Raw genomic sequence first — 20,442 nt, forward strand, 5'->3', positions numbered from 1 at the left:
CCCCATACCATCCCTCTGGGTCGTCCCAGTGCACTAGCCCCAAGCATCCAGTATCGTGCATCGAACCTGGACTGGCATCTCATTTCATACATGATATTTTACATGTTTCAATGCCATTCTCCCAAATCTTCCCACCCTCTCCCTCTCCCATAGAGTCCATAAGACTGTTCTATACATCAGTGTCTCTTTTGCTGTCGTACACAGGGTTATTGTTACCATCTTTCTAAATTCTATATATATGCATTAGTATACTGTATTGGTGTTTTTCCTTCTGGCTTACTTCACTCTGTATAATAGGCTCCAGTTTCATCCACCTCATTAGAACTGATTCAAATGAATTCTTTTTAATGGCTGAGTAATACTCCATTGTGTATATGTACCACAGCTTTCTTATCCATTCATCTGCTGATGGATGTCTAGGTTGTTTCCATGTCCTGGCTATTATAAACAGTGCTGTGATGAACATTGGGGTACACGTGTCTCTTTCCCTTCTGGTTTCCTCAGTGTGTATGCCCAGCAGTGGGATTGCTGGATCATAAGGCAGTTCTATTTCCAGTTTTTTAAGGAATCTCTACACTTAGACTTGCTGGTTTTCATCTACTCTTTTCACCTGTCAAGTTAATTAAAACACGTAATTTTGTCATTTAGCAAGTTGGACATATTTTTTGGTTGCACAACTATCCTGTGTCTATTTCCTCATTATACAGCTGGTGTAATACTGGGTTGCCCCTAAAGTTCATTCGTTCGAGGAATACATTGTTCAATACAGTTCTTAGTGAAAATGGAAAATGTGTCTTTTATTTTTTACTTAAAACTGAACACACTTTTTGTTGTTTTCAGTCACTAAGTTGTGTCCAACTCTTTGCGACCCCATGAACAGCATGAATGAACTTCTCGGTGAATCCAATAACATTTCACAGGTTACTTTTGAAAAAGTTTAAGTGGAATCATGCATTCATTCTTCACTTAAGCAATTACTATGTGTTAAGTAGTAGAGATAAAACATAATTTATCATTAACATATCAGACAAATAAAATGTGTATGGTCCCTGGCTTCAACTAATTTACATTCCAGTTTGTGGTCAGTATTTCTCCTTTTGTTGAATAGAAATAGATAATTAGCATTATATTGTGCTCATGCAAACATACTAATCATAATGGAATAGGTTACGTGCCAAATTACTAATAAAGACAACAATTGCCATTTATATTTGGAGTAGTGTTGCTCTATGAAATACTGCAGTCAGGAGCCCACTTTGAGGCCTTGTCCTTAGAAAAAGCAGTGAAATGATTACAGTTACAAGGGTTCTGCCTTTGAACTTGAGCAATTTGAGATGAAGTTTGGTCTTTTCTTAAAACAGGTTCTAGAGAGTGAGGTAAGCTTTATGAAATCAGCTGTTGAAGTCTGTTCATTTTTCAAATAAGTGCATTTTGAAAAGCTCCATTCTGTGTGTTGGACTTTCTTACTTGCTTACAGACTTCTGTATTTTTTTGTTTGTCTGTATGTCTCCATTTCATGCCATTTTTTTTTTAGGCCGTGCTACGCAGCTTGCAGCATCTTGGTTCCCGGACCAGGGATTGAACCCCTGCCGTGGCAGTGAAAGTGCTGAGTCCTAAATGCCTGAAGTTTATATATCTAGAAAGTATATCTGGCTTGAGCATATATCTTTTTTGAGCTCATAATTAGACTCTTTCTGATAATAAGTGCTAAGTCAAGTAATGGTTCCAAGTATTTTCTAAAGCCTGCATTAAACTAAACTCAGATATTTACTCAGCAGTTATTACGTTAGGCATAGTGTCGATATCTCTCATTTTATTTCATAAATTATTTTAAACAAAGAACCTAAAGTTCCTTTTTATTGGTCAAAGTAGAAAAAATAAAAAATTGTAGCCCAGATTTCCTCTGTGGGAAGGATGTATGTGTGGGACCTGTCTGAAGTTTGCCCAAAGGTGGACTAAATTATGTGAAATCAACATTTCTTTCTTTTTTTTCAAGAAAGAAATCATAATACTAATGGGATATATTGGGTTTAGGAAAAGAGAAGTGAAACTTTGACCATACCTAGCACGGTTTTGCATTGGCTTGGTGCTTCTGGATTTGGTGTGGTCGTATAGAAAATAGCATTTTAAAATGGCATTTCTTTGGTGAACAATAAAACATTAGGATTTATGTTTATAAAATTTTATGTTTCCAATATTGAAGAATAAATTCTTCCTTCCTTTCCAACAGATTTTCTCCAACCTCTGTAGTTTTTCCTCTGAGGAAGGGAGAAGAGAGGAAAAAAAAAATGGCCATAGGATAGTGGATAAGTAAAATAAATGATATTAGAAACGTAGTTTCTATTTTATCTTCTTCCAAACTACTAACTGTGTAATCTTATACACTTTATTTTTCTGTGAAAGATGAATACATTATTTTTTTGTTTCCCTTGGGTTTTGACCAAGCTTAATTAAATGTTTGTAAAGCACTTGGAGATCTATGGATAGCACTGTAGATATTATAAATAAATAAACGCATATTAATCCTAAATGTGGTTAATGATTACTGAGAAGAGCAGACCATTTTTCTCAACTTCATAGTAGTTAAAAGGGAATACTGTAGGTAGAAAAAAGTATAAGTGAATATGATGATGGTTTTACATTTAGCATGGAGATTTACATTAAGTGATTTCTTGATGTGTATGTAATCTCTGTCTTTCGGGTCATTGTTACTGATGTGGCTCAGTGGTAAAGAATCTGCCTGCCAGTACAAGAGACACAGGAGACATGGGTTCATGGGTTCAGTCCTGGGTCAGGAAGAGCCCCTGGAGAAGGAAATGGCAACCCACTCCAGTATTCTTGCCTAGAAAATTCTATGGACAGAGGAGCTTGGCAGGCTACAGTTCATGGAGTCACAAAGAGTCGAACGTGACTAAGCATGCACGCACACAGACGTTCTCAACACAGGCAGAAAGTTGTTATGTGGTCCTTTTTCAGTAGCTGAATCTATTGAGTGCTATTTGCTAAACCTTGATGGTTAAGAAATAGGTTAAGTATAAGTAATTTCAGCCTAAGTGTGATTTTTTTCTTATTTGTGTAAAATCTGTAATACTGGGTTCTCTTAAATCTTCATATTTTCTGTTTGGCATATCATAACCTGGTGTAATTAAATTTCTGTGTACAAGGTAGTATGGATAGTAGAATTTCAGTACTGCCATCGTGTGTTTTTTAAAATGTGGAGGTTGTAGGCGTGGAGCCAGCTTGGGAGAGAAATCACAGCAGTCTTAGCACAAAAAAGCATCCAGTGCCTGAGGCCGTGTGATTCTGACTTCATCTACCAGGGTCCCTGATGAGCTTAGTTTCCTCTTTAAGAGAAGTGACAGGTTTTTCCACCAAGACAAGCAATGTGAAACTTTCTTCCTAAGGTCGGCGGCCACCAGCATGGCTGTCATTTGACTTAATCTTGGAGAGGGGCTTCTGTCCTCTGAACCTGTGGGACATGGGCTAGATGGTGAGCGTCGTGTGACTTGATCATTTAGTTCTTGAGTTGCCATTGACTTTCTGTGTGTGTGTGTGTGTGTGTGTGTGTGTGTGTGTGTAGTAGTAGTAGTGGTGGTGGTGGTTTTAGTAGTAAAATACACATAATGTTTAAATTGATCATTTTAACCATTTTAAGTGTACAGTTCAGTTGCGTTAAGTACATTCACCTTGTTATGCAACCATAATCGTCCATTTCTAGAATGTTTTCCTCTTACCAAACTGAAACTCTGTACCCATTGAACATAACTCCTCATTTCTCCCTTCTCCCAGCCCCTCCCAACAACCATTCTCCTTTCTGTCTATGAAGTTGATTATTCTGGGTGCTTCGTATAAGTGGAATCATACAGTGTTTGTCTTTATGTGAGTAAATGATTTGCTTAGCGTAGTATCTTCAAGGTTTATCCTTGCTGTAGCTTGTGAAGAATCTTGGTCTTTTTAAGACTGAATATCCCATCATATGTATAAATTATACCATGCTTTATATATACATTCATTCATAGGTGGCTACTTGGTTTGCTACTAGCTTTTACTTTTTTTCTTTCAAGGTTTTATTTTTTTAGAGCAGTTTTAGGTTTACAGAAAAATTGAGAAAAAGGTACAGAGATTTCACAGATATCTCTTCCTCCATAGATCATAGTCTTACTCACCAAAATGGTACATCCTTTTTTAAAACCAAGGATGAGCCTACCATATTCATGCAAAGTCCTTAGCTTACCTTAGGGTTCAATCCTGATGTTGTGCAGATGGGTTAGGACAAATGTATAGTGAGACATGTGTCCATCATTTTAATATCATACAGAGTATTTTCTCTGTCCTAAAAGTCTCCTCTCTGTCCTAAAAGTCTTTTGTGCACCACCTCTTCATTCTAGCTGCACCCCGTCACTCCCACCTGCAACCCCTGATCTTTTACTGTCTCTGTAGTTTTGCCTTTTCCAGAATGTGATATAGTTGGAATCATACAGTACGTACCCTCTTGAGATTGGCTACTTTCACTTGGTAATACGCACTTAATGTTTCTCTTTGTCATTTCATGGCTTCGTAGCTGGTTGCTTTTTCATGTTGAATAATATTTTACTACCTTGACATACTACCGTCTATTTATACATTTATCTACTAAAGGACATCTTTGGTGTGGCTTCCAAGTTTTGGCACTTAGGAATAAAATAGCTTAAATATCTGTGTGCAGGTTTCCATGTGGACGTATGTCTTCCACTGCTTTGGTGCACATCAAGGGGTGGGTTGCTGGATCGTCAGATAGAAGCACGTTTAGTTTTGTTAGAAACCACACTGCCTAGAAACCACACTGCCTTCCAAAGTGGCGTACCATTTTGCCTTCCTGTCTACAGTGATTAAGAGTTGCTGCTGCTCCGTCTCCTCACCAGCGGAGGTGCTGTTATCAGAGCTCTGGATTTTGCCCATCCTAATAGGTGTGTAGCAGTATCTCATGGTTGTTTTGATTTGCATTTCCCTGATGATATGAGATGTGGATCATCTTTTCATGTCCTTATTGCCATGTGTACATCTTCTTGATGAGATTTCTATTAAGGTCTTTGGCCCATTTTTAAATCAAATTTTATGTTATTGTTGAGTTTTAAGAGTCCTTTGCACATTTTGGACAAGTCCTTTATCAGATGTCTTTTGCAAATATTTTTTCCCAGTCTGTGGCTTGTCTTCTAGTTCTCTTAAGATTGTCTTTTAAAGAGCCAAAGTTTTTAATTTTAGGGAAGTCCAGCTTATTTATTATTTCTTTCATGGATCGTGTCTTTGGTGTTGTGGCTAAAAAGGCAGTAGTGTACTCAGGGTCATTTCTTCCTGTCTTGTAGGAGTTTTATAGTTTTGCATTTTGCATTTAGGTCTGTGTTCCATTTTGAGTTAATTTTTGTAGACAGTGTAAGGCCTGTTTCTAGATTATTATTATTATTTTGCATGTGGATGTCTATTTGTTCCAGCACCATTTGTTGAAGAGACTATCTTTGGTCTATTGCATTGCCTTTTCTCCTTTGTCAGATATCAGCACTGACTACTTTTAAGTAGTTTATCTGTCTGTTATAGAAAGATATTTGGTATTTTGATAGAAACTGGTTTACAGGATCAAATATGATCTTGTCAGTGTCCATTCCTAGTCACTGAGGATTTCATTCATTCAAAAACCATGTAGCATGCTGTACACTGCAATACCAGGGGCACAGAGGCAAGCGTGATGCCAGTCCTCATAGACAAGGGCGTGTAGCAGGGTAAGCACATACTAACTGCTCAAATGTAAGGTCACAGCATGGCAGAGAAGGGATCCACAATATGGTGGTAAACTTGAGGGCGTTTCACCAGGGTGTTGGGAGGGGTGGAGTAGGAGTCAGTCCGGATAGAGAGGTCAAGGCAGAGGAAATAGGGTGCAAAAAGGTCCTCTTCCTCTTCAAGGAAGCAGTGGGAAGCCATGGGTTTTCTTGATGTGGAAAAGGGGGCTTAGTGGATTCAGGTGAAATGACCAGCTTTTAGTCTTTAAAATATCTCAGATGTCATTTGTTAAACTGGTTGAGTGGATGAAGTTAGAACTGAACCCAGAGAGTTTCCTAAGGAGACTTCTGTGGTTTTCCAGGCAACAAAATCATGACTGTAGTGTGATGATAGTGATGGAGAGGAAAGAAATCTGAGTTTTAGAGAGAACATCATTACTCGGGTATCGTGGTGGATTGGATGTGGAGAGGGTGTTGAGGGTGACTTGCCAATGTCTCAGTCGTGTCTCAGGACCGTGGCGGTCCTCTGTTGAGAGGGCAGTGGGATGACAGATGATGGAACCAAAGCAGGTGATTCCTCAAGAGGTCAGGTTGTTAAGTGGGGAAGCCATCAGACAGTAGTAGCCTGGTAACCTCAGGAGAATGCAGGATCTCGGCAGGATTTCTAGGTTTGGTTTTGCTTTTGAGATGGGAAGGACCTGACTGGTTCAAAAGTCAGTGTGGAGAACCTCTAGTGGTGAGAGAGAGGTTGAGTATATGTGGGAGAGAAGGGGTAATGGATAATATAAGAAGTCTGTGAACAGGGCATGTCTGGGGGAGGGGGATCCAAAATAGAGATGTGGGGGGCCCGGCTGCCTTCACGTGTGAGGGGAGGAAAGAAGATAAGCGCTGTGGGTGTGGCTTAGGTAGGGAGAGAGGGAAACGGGAGTCAGCAGGTGCCAGCAGCTCCAAAGTCTAGATGTTCCGTATTTATTTTCTGTTATGTCCTCCATTTATGGGTAGAGATGACTGTGAGAAATGGACCAGGGCTTCCAGATTAAGATGTCCACTATAATGCTCTCTTTTCACATAACCTACTTACCTGGGTGGAGTTCAGAGTCTGTGGCAGAATAATACAACCTTATTAAATATTAACTTTCTGCCTCTAAGTTTTTTTGTTTTTTTGTTTTTAATCCTGAGCAGGTTTATTTTGATATTATTTGCAAGGTGCTATATGTGTGTGTGTGTGTGTGTGTGTGCACGCATATGAATGGGTGTTTGTGAAAAATCACATCTTCTAAATTTGTACAGAGCTTGCATTTTGTGAATTTTTGGTGGTTTCCTATAGCACAGCGATATTTGAGGGTGGGGAAAGTGGTCACATCCATTCTTGTTTCTTCACCTTGGTGAAAAAAATCATATTTTAGTTCAAAGCTGTTCAAGTAAGTCCTTGCTCTGCCTTCCCACCCTGTCTTCAGTGATATTATTTGGAGTCAGCAATCAATGGATTCCACCCCTCTGAGACTTGCTTAACCTACAGCTGCTGATACCACACAGGCAAGAGCACGTTACTTTATCTGAATTGTCCATCGCTACCTTAATGAGTGAAATGGTTAAGGAGAGGAGGGGGCGAGCCTTAAGGAACGTGTGTACCATTTGAGCTGAATATTTCAGTGTATATAGGGGAGGGAGGGCGAGAGAGAAATCCACTTACATCACTAGAACTGCATTGACTGTGAGCCTTGCAGGTTAAGAGAGAGACTCCAGTGTCTTGCTTTCTGCAGGAAGCAGCAATGCCGCCTGTTTCCTAAGAGGAATTTTTTATTTAGAAAAGGAAGCTTTCTCTCTACCCAGGAAATGGCTTTCCTTGTGCGTTGCTATGCCAACTGCCTGCAGCCATGGTCCTCCAAAGTAAGCACAATAATGTAATTATATTGGTGTATTGCATTCAGACTCCTGCTTCTGAGACTGTGTGTGTGTGTGCATGTGCCGTGTTTCTGTTAGTGACTCTTTTGCTGGCAGTCCTGGTTGTGTTGAGTGTGAGGGACAGACATCATTAGATCAAATGTCCATCAGTGTCATGCCGCTCAGATTAATTGTGCAAACTTGGTTAGCGGAGTGGGACAGAGATCACTGGTCACTGCTCCGTCAGCATCACTGGCAGCCAGGGAGGAGGTCCCGATTCACACGCTCTGCCCTGGTTCTTTCTTTCTTCCTCTTTCTTCTTTTTTCCATGGTCGGAGGGGTCCGTACGTGTGATTGCAAATGAGACAAGAGTATTAACAATGCTTGGCTGAATGCTGGAGACTGGTTCCTCCACCACCCTAATATCATTCTGTAGGAAGCCTTTTGGAGGAGAGTCTGTGTGCAGTCAGCCATTTTAGCTTTTTTTTTTTTCTTTCCTCCTTTTCTTTTGCCTCTTGTTCTTCAGTCTCAGAAATGATCTTGCTCTCGGGGAAGACTGAAAGCTGGATAAGGTTTCCTGGGTCTTGCCATAGCTTGAGATGGTTAGAGTTTCTGTGTTATAAAAATGGAGACCAGCAGGGTCGGGCAGATCCCTTTTCTGGTCCGCAAGTGTGAGGGTTTTCAGCTCACCGGTAGTGAGACTTGAGGCTGCAGCTGACTCTCCTCCTCCTCCTTTTTTTTTTTTTCTTCTTGCTTTCTGTTTTTTCTTTTAATTCATTGCTGTCAAGGGTGACTTGCCGTCCATGAGAGACTGTTACATGATGTGTAAATTCAGCCCAGCATATGTTTCTTCATTATGAAACCACTAGCAATCCCAGCTAACCATGGAGTTATGGGCCAGCAGGAGAAACATTCAGTAAGTACCTCAAATGCTGCTTGTGCTTCCATCGCACGTCATAGAGAACGGCTTTAAAATGGGGATGATCACTGCTTCTCTTCGAGGGGGGGCAGGGTTTTTAGAGGGTATGACATTCTGCTTGGAGGAGGGAGGGTAAGTTACAGCTGGCTTGTTCTTCCAATTTTATTGTGATTAACAAAATTTTTTTTAAAGCCAAGACCAGTAGTCCACTTAAAGCAAGATCACGAACATTGGTAGATATTGGACGGCTGCTTTTTATAATCAGAAATTAAAGCTTGATAATTCAGCTTTAACTTAATACTTGAATAGTTTCTTAAAAATATTTGCATAGTTGAATTTCATGAGAGATCACTAAAAGGTTATTGGGAACAGGCGTCTGTAGTACGGAATTCACATGTAGGCTTGGGGGAGGGAGGAGAGCTTTGGCTATTGATTTGGTAATAAAATGATCAGTGAGACTCATCTGACTTCTTAATGTGTATTAACAGGTGATGAGAACACAGGGTTCTTTTTAATGCCACGAGTGTTGCTTCTTTATAATTGATCCCATGAGTCAGCCGTGCATTTGTCATGCTGAAATCCCACAGGCAGCTACTGCTGTTTGCGAGAAACACTTTTCTCTGGTTAATCCCAAGTCCCAGCCTCCTGCTCCAGGAATGCAAGTTCTCACTTTGCTGCCTTCGTATCACCATGTTGGAAGTTTGCTGCCATCACAGTGATTCATGTGTGTGTAAATATGTATATTTAACTGTCCCGAATGAAAATGCATATATTTAGGCAGCTTATATAGTCATTAGTCTAAATATTTTTAAAACATCTATTCTTATATCCTGGCATCTGGTGAGTATTCTACTAGAGTATAGGAATTATCTTTTATGTATACTAAAATGGTTGAGATGTTAAACTTCAAAAATGGAGATAAATCACTGAGGCTTTAAAAATGTATAGACAGAAGGCCATGAATTAGAATATTTAGATGTCTGGATTTGTTTGTCTAATTTGGTTTTGTTCACCATCATGAACAACATTATTAACTAAATCTGAGAGGCTTTCTGGGATCCTGGGAGTGCAGTCCCAGGGTGGGAGCCACGGATGTTCCTGGGCTGTGGCCGTGTTGGAGGCGTGTTATGATGCAGGGCTCGGAGCCCAGCCCCGTCATAATGAGATCCTTGTGGTACCTCGCTAATTAAATCTCTTCGGATCAGATCCAAAAAAAGACTAGCCTTATACTTAATTTCACTAATAAGAAATGTTGTTATAGAGAAGTTCCACTCTGGTTAGATTTTATTAACAGGGCCTCTGACGTGAAGCTGCTCTGCACTCGGGAGTTTTCCAGGGACCAGTAAGCACGTTCCTTAAACAGCACTTGAGGAACCTTAGAAGCAAAGTTCAAATCACAGGCTCCTTGTTTACCTTTTTCATGGGTCCTTTCTCAGAATGGAGAGACGGGGTTACTGAAACTAATAATAATATAATTATTTTTTATTTTATTTTATTTTGTCTGTGCTGGGTCTTCACTGAGGCGCGTGGTCTTCTGTAGCAGAGGCGCTCAGACTCTCTAGTTGGCTTGTGGGCTTAGTTGTTGCACAGCATATGGCATCTTAGTTCCCTGACCAGGGATTGAACCCACCTTCCCTGCAATGGAAGGCAGATTCTTTACCCACTGAACCATCAGGGAAGTCCCAATAATAATATGATTTTAATTAGCAGAGAAAATTGTTAAACTATTTACTGGTGGGGAAGGAAAAAGTTATGACTACATTTGTGAATATGGTATTACCTGTTCAACCACTCAAACAGTGCATAGAGGCCTGTTCCCAAAAGCATATTTATTTCCTAACAAGTGCTTTATGTTTTACTAAATTCCAGGGTAATGCTTTGATAAAAGTAGCCCTAGCCATAAGATTTCTGCGAGTCAAGTGCTGTCTAGAAAACATGTCAGGGGTGTCTCCCATGACACTTCTGTGACAGATTGAAGTCCTGGAGTTCTCTGTCCAGAGCAGCCTCTGGGGCGTGGTTGTCAGGGTCTTGCTACCTGGTCCTCGTTGATGAGGCCTTTGGTTATCTAGGCTCTGCTGGTTAATGAGCGGACTTTTAAGATTTGAATGTTTGCAGGAGTTGAACAGGGGAATAACTTTCCGGCTCTCACATAGTAGGTGACTCAGTAAATAGTGGTTGAGCAAACGTGAGTGGGACGCCCCTCTTTGCCCTGTGAGGTTTTATGAGGTTTCACGAGGATAATGTCAGAGCTAATTTTAAGTGAGTAAAACTTAGTAATGTCAAAAGTAACTTCCATTTTTTGCCTCTTCAAAAAGTTTGTGGCTGTTAAGTGGCTTTGTTTCTTTGACTTAGAAGGGAATAAGATGCTGAAAGGCAACACCATTACACTGGGGGCTTTTTTGCTGCAGCTGTGGCTGAGCCCAAGGGGTGAACTCAGTTTCTGTACCTTGTAAGAATCTTTAGGATCTTAGGGGCTTTTTATTCTTGCCCCGTCACACTCTGTGTGTCATCTCAGCTGCTGGCACTTAATAGGCGCACATTAAACATTGTCAGATTTCTCATGTGCATGAGTTTGGAACTAAACCCTTTACACTAGTGTACTCATATGTGTTGTCACCTCTCCTCACTGGTCCTCTCCACCTGGCCAGGCGTGAATACTGAGGTGAACACCTGGGCGTCACCAAGACCTTGCCTACATCTGGGCTCTCTTCTCACCACCTCATGTTCACTCTCCAGGGGAGCCTTGTGATCTGAGGAATTTTGACAATAAGAGATTATTAGCGTTTTAAATGTGTGATAAAACTGCATTTCCAATAGACTACCATGGGACACTAGGGGTACAGACTGTTAATAGATGTTATATGAGAAAAGCTTCACAGACTTAGTAAGTTGGGGGACATGTGAGGGGTTGTTACTATGTTTATGAGCTGTTCTGCCTTCCACCCTCCTTTTCACCCACTTTGGATGAACTAGCGGGAAGAGGGTTCCTTAAGTGTGCTTTTGAAAGTTGTGCCCTATAGAGTGACTTGGAAACTTTGTACGTTTTTTTAAATGAGTCAGTTAAAATAAGTCAACTTGATACTACTGAACTGATCATCTGTTTTCCAGTTGCACTTCTTAGTAGAATTATTGATATGTGTAGTGCTCTGTTGGAGAAGACGATGGCACCCCACTCTAGTACTCTTGCCTGGAAAATCCCATGGACGGAGGAGCCTGGTAGGCTGCAGTCCATGGGGTCGCAAAGAGTCAGACATGACTTCACTTTCACTTTTCACTTTCCTGCATTGGAGAAGGAAATGGCAACCCACTCCAGTGTTCTTGCCTGGAGAATCCCAGGGACGGGGGAGCCTGGTGGGCTGCCGTCTATGGGGTCACACAGAGTCAGACACGACTGAAGCGACTTAGCAGCAGCAGCAGTGCTCTGTACTTACAGTAAGTGAGACTTCAGTTGTGATTAAATGATACTTTAAAAAAAGTGGCTGATATAAGAAAATGCCTACTTAAATGCAGGGAATAAACAGTGATAGCTATCATTTATTGAGCACTTGTATGACAGGCACAGTACCACATGCCCTGACTTTATTTTTATAACAACCCTCTAAAGAAAGATTTATTATCACCCTTTTAGATATGCTGAAAATGAGCATTAGAAAGATTAAAAAAATACTTTTCCTCAGGACTAGTAAATGGTGGAGCATCATTGGAGCCCTGGTGTGTCTGATTTCATAGCCCTGCTTTACCCACCACTCTGCCTTGCCTCTCTTTCTATGGCCAAGTTTAATCTAAATCAGTTGTGTGGATTGTGTAGTTATCAGAGCTGATGTGAACTATTGGAATACACAACTTTAAAAAAAGGCTTGCTTTACTCCTGCTACTCTTGTTTCTCCTGGTATGTGTGACCAGGGAAAGTTTATATATTATGATCAAAATTATCTTACAAACTTTTAAAAGCATAGTTTTGTAAAACTATTTGATAGATAATAATACTTCTGTCAACCCGTCACAGAAGGACAAACACTCTATGATTCCACTTATAGGAGGTCTCTAGACCAGTCAGATTCATAGAGACAAAAAGCAGAATGGTGATGTTACAGGTTGGAGGAGGGGGAAGTGGAGACTACTTTTTGTGGGTATGGAATTTCACTTTGGGAAAATGAGAGAGTTCTAGAGGTGGATGGTGGTGACAGTTGCCCAGCATTGTGAGTGTACTTAATGCCTCAGAACTGTACACTGCTTTCTATATTTCACCATAATAAAAGAAAATTAAAATGTTAAAAAAAATAGTGCTTAGGTGTCTTTCCATGTTGTCTTGAGGCTGGAGTTGGGATGATCAGAAACAGTTCTCATTTGGCCCGATTCCTTTTCCTCCTGCTCCTTGGTGTTTGGTCCTGTTGGGACCAAACAGTTTTAATTGCTGTTTAACTCTTTCAGCATAAACTTGATGCCTCAACTTCGGCTTCCTTTGTAACTTCTGACGGCCTGCCCCTGGCTACCTGTGCTCCATAGGCAGCTCTGACCAGGCTGTTCCACGGCCCCATTTCTGCTCACGACCATCTCTCTGAAGTCCACACTGGCCATGACTCATCTGTAGCCACAAGTCATCATTTTATGAGCCTAAGTTCCTACTGGTCACCAAGGCCCTCTGTAATCTACCTTCTAACTAAGGAGCACGTTTTTTCCCCCACCTGTGCTTTTTTCATTTAGGACAAGATGCTCTGATTACAGACACTAAGGGCTCATTTTCTTTTCTTGCTTCTCAGCCTGCAGTGCTGTGTGCTTGACTTTCATTTGCTCCTTGCTTCTATTCATCTCTGCTTCCTCTGAATGATTTAGTGGCACTTAATATGTAATTCTTAATTTTATTAATTTTTGTAATTGGTTTGGTCTTTACAGTTAGATGAGACATTGTATCTCGGAGTGAATTATCCACCTTCCTGGTACCAGGTGTGAAGGATACAGTTGGAATGAAAAACAGTTTATCAGCTGTTGAGAGTACAGAATAGAGAGGCTTTTCTAGGATGGAAGAGTCACAAGTGAGGCTTCCAAGGATATGAGGAATTAGAAGGTTATGAGAAAAACAATGAGGTCATCACTGTTGGAATGGATTATGTCAGGGAGAATAGGGCAATACAGGTGGCAGAGGAAGGTGTTAACCTGACAAATGAATGGCCATAATACGAAGGTCCAGCAAAGGAGTTAACCAACCACCTCTTTCCCGACTCCCAACTGTCTGTCTTTAACTAGAAAAGAGCTAAGAAAACTTAATTTTTAAAAAATTGCTTTTATCCTACCATGACAGTCTGACCTTGTCTATAAACACTGGATAGAGTGTCTTTTTAATAATTTTACTGATGCATTTTCCTTAGCAGTGTGGAAGATAGTGCTGAGATTAATCATAGCTGTTAGACTATGCCTCTTTTGGGTTAAGATTCCACCTCTTCTTTATCTGATCTTCATTTTGTCTATTATGACAGATATATTTCCTGAGATGAAATAAACTTATCTCTTGGGGGAGGTTTTCCACTGTGCTAGCTCACAGAGGCCTGAGAGGAAGCAATATACTATTGTTTTATTCAAGGACAAGGTCATCTTGTCTTGGATTTGGGCCAAGAAAGCCTGACAACAAATAATAGATCTTTTTACCCTGTTAGAAGTAAAGAAATATATTGTAGGGACTTGCCAGTGCATTGTATACACTGCTTATGTGTGTGAGATTGAAGAAAGCTCTGTCCCATTGTAGGACGTATTAAAGAAAAATGCTTACTTTTGGTCAAAAGAAGAAGCATACTTTCCACCTTTGCTTTTAAATATTGTTTAGTAATGACTCATTTAAATACAGACTACATAAAAATAAAACCAATTAAGATTAGTAGGAAAGAGAATTCTCAGAATGCATATTTTTAGAATATCAATTACTTCTTTAATCATGGTAAAATAAAAACTATAGTTTTAATTTCTCATTTAAAATATCATATTTTATATGTTTGAAATGTTGGTATTTAAGCCAAAGTAAATACTCTGTAAATTTGGTCATATAGATATAACTGGAGAAGGAAATGGCAACCCACTCCAGTATTCTTGGCTACAGAATCCTGTGGACAGAGGAGCCTGGTGGGCTGCTGTCCTTGAGGTCTCACAGAGTCGGGCTTAGCATGCATGCATGCATGCATGCATTGGAGAAGGAAATGGCAACCCACTCCAGTGTTCTTGCTGGAGAATCCCAGGGATGGAGGAGCCTGGTGGGCTGCTGTCTGTGGGGTCGCAGAGAGTCAGATACGACTGAAGCAACTTAGCAGCAGCAGCAGATATAATTATCCCTGAACTATGACCTGAAATTTCTTCAGTCCTTGATTTTGGGCCTGACCATACTCTTAAATATTTTATTCAGGTAATCTGTTTAAGAATCCTTCTAAGAGTGATGACTCAAGTTTTCTTTTTCCTGTGCTTAATAGGCATTTAAAAATTATTTTTATTTAATTTAAATCCTTGATGAAGTACATTTTAGTGCTTACTTTATGTTGTTGTTTAGTCACTAAGTTGTTTCCGACTCTTTTGTGACCTCACAGACTGTAGCCCACCAGGCTTCTCTGTCCATGGAATTTTCCCTGGCAAGAATGCTGGAGTGGGTTATCATTTCCTTCTCCAGGGGATCTTCCCAACTCAAGGATTGAACCCACGTCCCCTGCAGGTGGGTTCTTTACCTCTGAGCCACCAGGGAAGCCCTTACTTTATGTACCTAGTGAAAAAAGTAACTTGTGTATGTAGCAGTCTTTTCAAAACTTTTCCTACTAAAAGCAAATGACCACTTTATCATTATCCACGTATTTTATTTGTATTATGATTTAGTTATGAACTTAAAAAAATAAGATTTTAAAAACAAAGGAGAATGAGTGTCTGGATGAGAGAAATACCTATGAGAGAAAGTGGGGTGCAAACGTGTGTGTGTGTGTGTGTGTGTGTGTGTGCGCGATTTAAATGAAGGTTAGTCAGTGTCCTCCAGGTCTCTGTTAATTTCTTTGTTCTAAGATCTTTACTTCCTATGACCTCCTTATTTTTCTTCATCATTAAGAAATGGTCTTTATTTTTGGAGACCTGACACATGCTTATGATTGTTTCCATGTACAGTATTAAAATGCCAGGACTATTAGTACTACCTTAGGTGTTACACAGAACGAGTTAAATAAAAGTGTCTATTTTGGGGAACATAGATAGGAAGCTTGTTCAGAAACACACGAGACCATAAACGCACATTTACACACTAAAGCACGTAGAGAAATGATGTAAGAGAGCTCCCCTCATAAAGTATCCTGTCCTTCTGCAGACCGTGGCACACACTGGCCTCTCAGACCCGAGGTCCCTGGCCCTCCCTTTCCTGCTGGTCTGGAAACACCCTGGCCACATAGGATGGGCCAGTTGTCAGCCTCGGCCATTTCTGCTTGTTGACCAAACCTCTGGAATGGGTCTTTTTAAAAAAATCTTTATTTACTTTTGGCTGTATCGGGTTTTCGTTGCTGCGCGCAATCCTCTTTCTAGTTGTGGCATGTGGGAGTCTTAGTTCCCTGACCGGGGATCAAACCCGTGTCCCCTGCATTGGAAGGCGGACTCTTTTTTTTTTTAACTTTTTATTTTGTGTTGGGTTACAACTGATTAACCATGTTGTGGCAATTTGAGGTAAACATTGAGGGGACTCAGCCATATGTATACATGTGTCCGTTCTCTCCCACACTCCCCTCCCATCTAGGCTGCCACATAACATTAAGCAGAGTTCTCTGTGCTCTACAGTAGATCCTTGCTGGTTATCCATTTTAAATATAGCAATGTGTACATGTCCATCGCACACTCCCTAACTATCCCTTCTCCTTATCCTGGAAGGCAGGTTCTTAACCACTGGACCACCAGGGAAGTCCCTAGCATGGATCTTTTATGTTAATTATTCTGTGTTCTCTCTGTCTCATATCTGTATCTATCTATCTATACTATATATAGAGTGTTCATGAAATATAAGGATGTGCGTTTGTATATGCTCAGGTACACAGTTGTGTCTGACTCTGTGTGATCCCATGAACTATAGCCCACCAGTCTCCTCTGTCCATGGCATTTTTCAGGCAAGAATTCTGGAGTGGGTTACCATTTCTTCCTCTAAGGGATCTTCCCGATCTAGGGATCAAATTAGTGTTTCCTGTGTCTCCTGTATTGCAGGCAGATCCTTAACCATTGAGCCATCGGGGAAGCCATATATAGCAATCAGATCAGATCAGATCAGATCAGTCGCTCAGTCGTGTCCAACTCTTTGCGACCCCATGAATCGCAGCACACCAGGCCTCCCTGTCCATCACCAACTCCCAGAGTTCACTGAGACTCACGTCAATCAAGTCAGTGATGCCATCCAGCCATCTCATCCTCTGTCGTCCCCTTCTCCTCCTGCCCCCAATTGTGATATGTCATATTTGCACAGTTTATCCACCAACCTCCAGTGTTTCTTCTGTACTTTAAGTCATTGTGCAAATATCCCCACATGCTACAAATGTCCTCACTTTGTATCAGTATACCATGCCCTCTTTATCACCTATACTACATATTCATTATAAAGGTTGTTCTCAGAGCCATCGTGGGCATAGACTCACTTTACAATATTTGATCAATAAAGTGCCAATCTGCAAAACACTTTTGAACTACTAAGGTACATATTCTTAGTGAACTATAGAGAAGTACATTATTGGTTTATAACATTGACTTGGTTTGATTGTAAAATAAAGCACACCCCCATATGTATACATGTTATTTCATGCATGTGTGTGTTTGTGTAAATATGATGGATCCAACATATAGAAAAAGCTTAGAATTCTGTAAGTTTATTGGCAGAGGCTAATTTTCAGGGAATGGCAGAGGATGACATGGTTAGATAGCATCACTGACTCAATGGCATGAATTTGAGCAAATTCTAGGAGATAGAAGAGGACAGGGAAGCCTGACATGCTGCAGTCCATGGGGTCTAAAGAGTTGGGCACAAGTTAGCAACTGTAACAATAACAGTTTTCAGGGACATCTGAAAATGTGTGTGATCTTCTGTGATAACCATTTTATTTTCTTATAGCTCTATTTTCAAGTGAAGTTTGCTCAGTCATGTCTGACTCTTTGCAATCCCATGGACTTCACAGTCCATGGAATTCTCCAGGCCAGAATACTGGAGTGGGTATCCTTTCCTTTCTCCAGGGGATCCTCCCAACCCAGGGATTCAACCCAGGGATCGAACCCAGGTCTCCCACATTGCAGGGGTTTTCCTCATAGCTCAGTTGGTAAAGAATCTGCCTGCAATGCAGGAGACCCTGGTTCAATTCCTGGGTCAGGAGAAAGGATAGGCTACCCATTCCAGTATTCTTGGGCTTCGCTTGTGGCTCAGCTGGGAAAGCTCTGTTTTAGAGATCTGAAAAATATGGATTAAGATGGGAGCCCCTTATTATGGGTTATCTCCAGTAGGTCAACATTTCACTAATTTTAAGTTCCAGTGTACACCATCATGCCTTTGATAATAAGAGACAGTGAAATATGGCTATAGAAAAGGTATATAATTATAATCTTTTGATTGTCTCTCTTCTCTAAGAAAAAAAAAAAAGAATGGGTTCAACCTAACAATTTTACCCCTTTAAGTATTTTTAATAAGTGAAGTCACTCTTTTTCCATTTTTCTCAGTAATTAAGACAACTTTGGAGTTAAATGGGAGTGTTATGCCATGTAGTATTTCTGAGTTATCTGGAACTGAGATGTTCACAGTACCTTTAATAGTGAAAAAGATTGCCTAGGGATGTCGGTAAGAATTCAGAAGGATTCTATAGTTACTGAGCTACAGTGGCTGGGTTAGTACAGCAGGGTGCAAGGTTTGCAGAAGTTGAGGGATGGGTACAATTTACATCAGGTTTCCAGTAATTGAGAATGTCAGGGATTAAATTAATTTTTTTCTTTATGGCTAATTAGACTTATTTGTTTTCTTTATTTTCTTCATTTTTAAATGGAAATTTAAAAATATGAATTTTTTATAATACCTTCATACTAACATATAAGGCCTCCTATTTCTTATTGAGCACTTCCCTGGTGGCTCAGACGGTAAAGAATCTGCCTGCTCTGTGGAAAACCTGGGTTTGATCCCTGGGTGGGGAACATCCTCTGGAAAAGTGGGTGGCAGTATTCTTTCCTGGAGAATTCCATGGACAGAGGAGCCTGGCGAGCTACCATCCATGGGGTTGCAAAGAGTCAGACACAACTGAGCAACTAACACACACACATACACATGTTTCTTATGGAAAACTTCCATTTGTGTAAATAATCAAATATCAAAATCATACTACTGTATTTATTTTGATCATGCCATGCAGCGTAAGGAATCTTAGGTACCCAATCAGGGATCAAACCCACTCCTCCTGCCATTGAAGTGCAGGATTGTAATCACTGGATTGCCAGGGAAGTCCCCAGATCATACAGCTTTAGGGATAACATTTGTCCAAAACTGAAAGTCTCTCTCTTGTGTCTGACTCTTTGCAACCCCATGGACTGTTGCCCCCCAGGCTCCTCTGTCCATGGGGATTCTCTAGGTAAGAGTACTGAAGTGGGTTGCCATTCCCTTCTCCAGTGGATCTTCCCAACCCAGGTCTCTCACATTGCAGAGGGATTCTTTACCAGCTGAGCCAATAGAGAAGCAGCATTTACCCAAATATAAAAATAATTTTAAACCATTTTATTTACAAGAGGTACCCTTCGAATAGATACAGTAAATTTTACTGCTTGTTTTGTCTTGTGTTATGGCTGTTTTAGGTGGTAGTTTGGTCTGTGGTTTGTCTGTTATTTGTTTTGTTCATCATTTATAATTTAAAAATACATAGCTATACATATGCTTATTAAAGCGAAATAGAAAACAGACAAAGACAGGAAAAGGATCACTGTTTTACTACCCAGATAAAATCATTGGTAACATTTTGATACATATCTTTGTATTGTAGAATTATACCATAGCATAAAATCTGGCAATAATATTTGTTCTATATTTCCCCCCACCCCCCAAATATATGTAGAAGATATGTGTGTGTGTGTATATATATATATATATATATACGGCCAACTTATTTAAGAGACACGTTTTAACTATTATGAAACGTCTGTCATAATCTGCCTTGTCTGTTTTATAATTTTCAAGTTTGCCATATAATATATATTAATATGTAACATGGCATGTGTGTTGTAGATAATGTAGCATATGAAATATATAGAAATTAAACATTGAGGGAAATGTTATTTACGTAAGAGCTGCTTTAATTAGTGTTAGAATTCCATTCCAATATGGGAAAAAAAGAATCCAGCCTAATTTTAATAAAGTTTGCTGTAGTCAACCTGTTGTGCTTTTCTTGAAGCTTATGCAAAATTTTAAGATACAAAAGTGTCAAAAGAAAAAGTGAACTTTTATTTTTATTTATTTTTTTTTTAGTTAATTTAAGTTTTATTACTACTAAATGACTTTCAGTTTTAAGTTTTATTCTTGGATTGTACAATAAATCTACTGGGAGAAACCTATGAAAATTGTACACATTAAATGGCAAGATGACATTTTTTAATATTTCTGTATTACTGAAACAATTGTGTGAAAAATAAAAATCACTTCACATTTTAGTATTTGTGTGAGTCATATAAAAGTTATTTAATTTTTCAAATTCAATAATGGAATAGAATATGAAGAAAAATGAGTATCAAGTTAAATTTGACCAATTGGAATTAATTATTTATAAAATATTGGGCATAATTTTTTCAAGTATCTATTTTTATAAATATATTTACATATAGAAACACTCACAAAACTAGATATAGATAGTACAGTAGCATGATTTGTTAATCAAGTTTGTTGTG

The 20,442-nt window shown here is 39.7% G+C and overlaps 1 protein-coding gene across 12 annotated transcripts in view; it reads left to right on the top strand.

Moving 5' to 3' along the window:
• RAPGEF2 (Rap guanine nucleotide exchange factor (GEF) 2) overlaps positions 1-20,442 on the top strand; it is a 188,833-nt gene that overhangs the window by 82,336 nt on the left and 86,055 nt on the right. For 3 of the 12 annotated variants that reach the window (XM_010836102.1, XM_010836104.1, XM_010836105.1), the window contains exon 1: positions 4,827-8,550. The exons of the other annotated variants lie outside the window; for them this stretch is intronic. In XM_010836102.1, the coding sequence (XP_010834404.1) occupies positions 8,491-8,550 (60 nt within the window). In that variant the 5' untranslated portion in view covers positions 4,827-8,490. Of the gene's footprint in view, positions 1-4,826; positions 8,551-20,442 lie in introns of those variants that run through there. 12 annotated transcript variants of the gene reach the window in all.

This window comes from Bison bison, unplaced genomic scaffold, assembly GCF_000754665.1.
Source record: "Bison bison bison isolate TAMUID 2011002044 unplaced genomic scaffold, Bison_UMD1.0 scf7180017864060, whole genome shotgun sequence".
Lineage (NCBI taxonomy): Eukaryota > Metazoa > Chordata > Mammalia > Artiodactyla > Bovidae > Bison > Bison bison.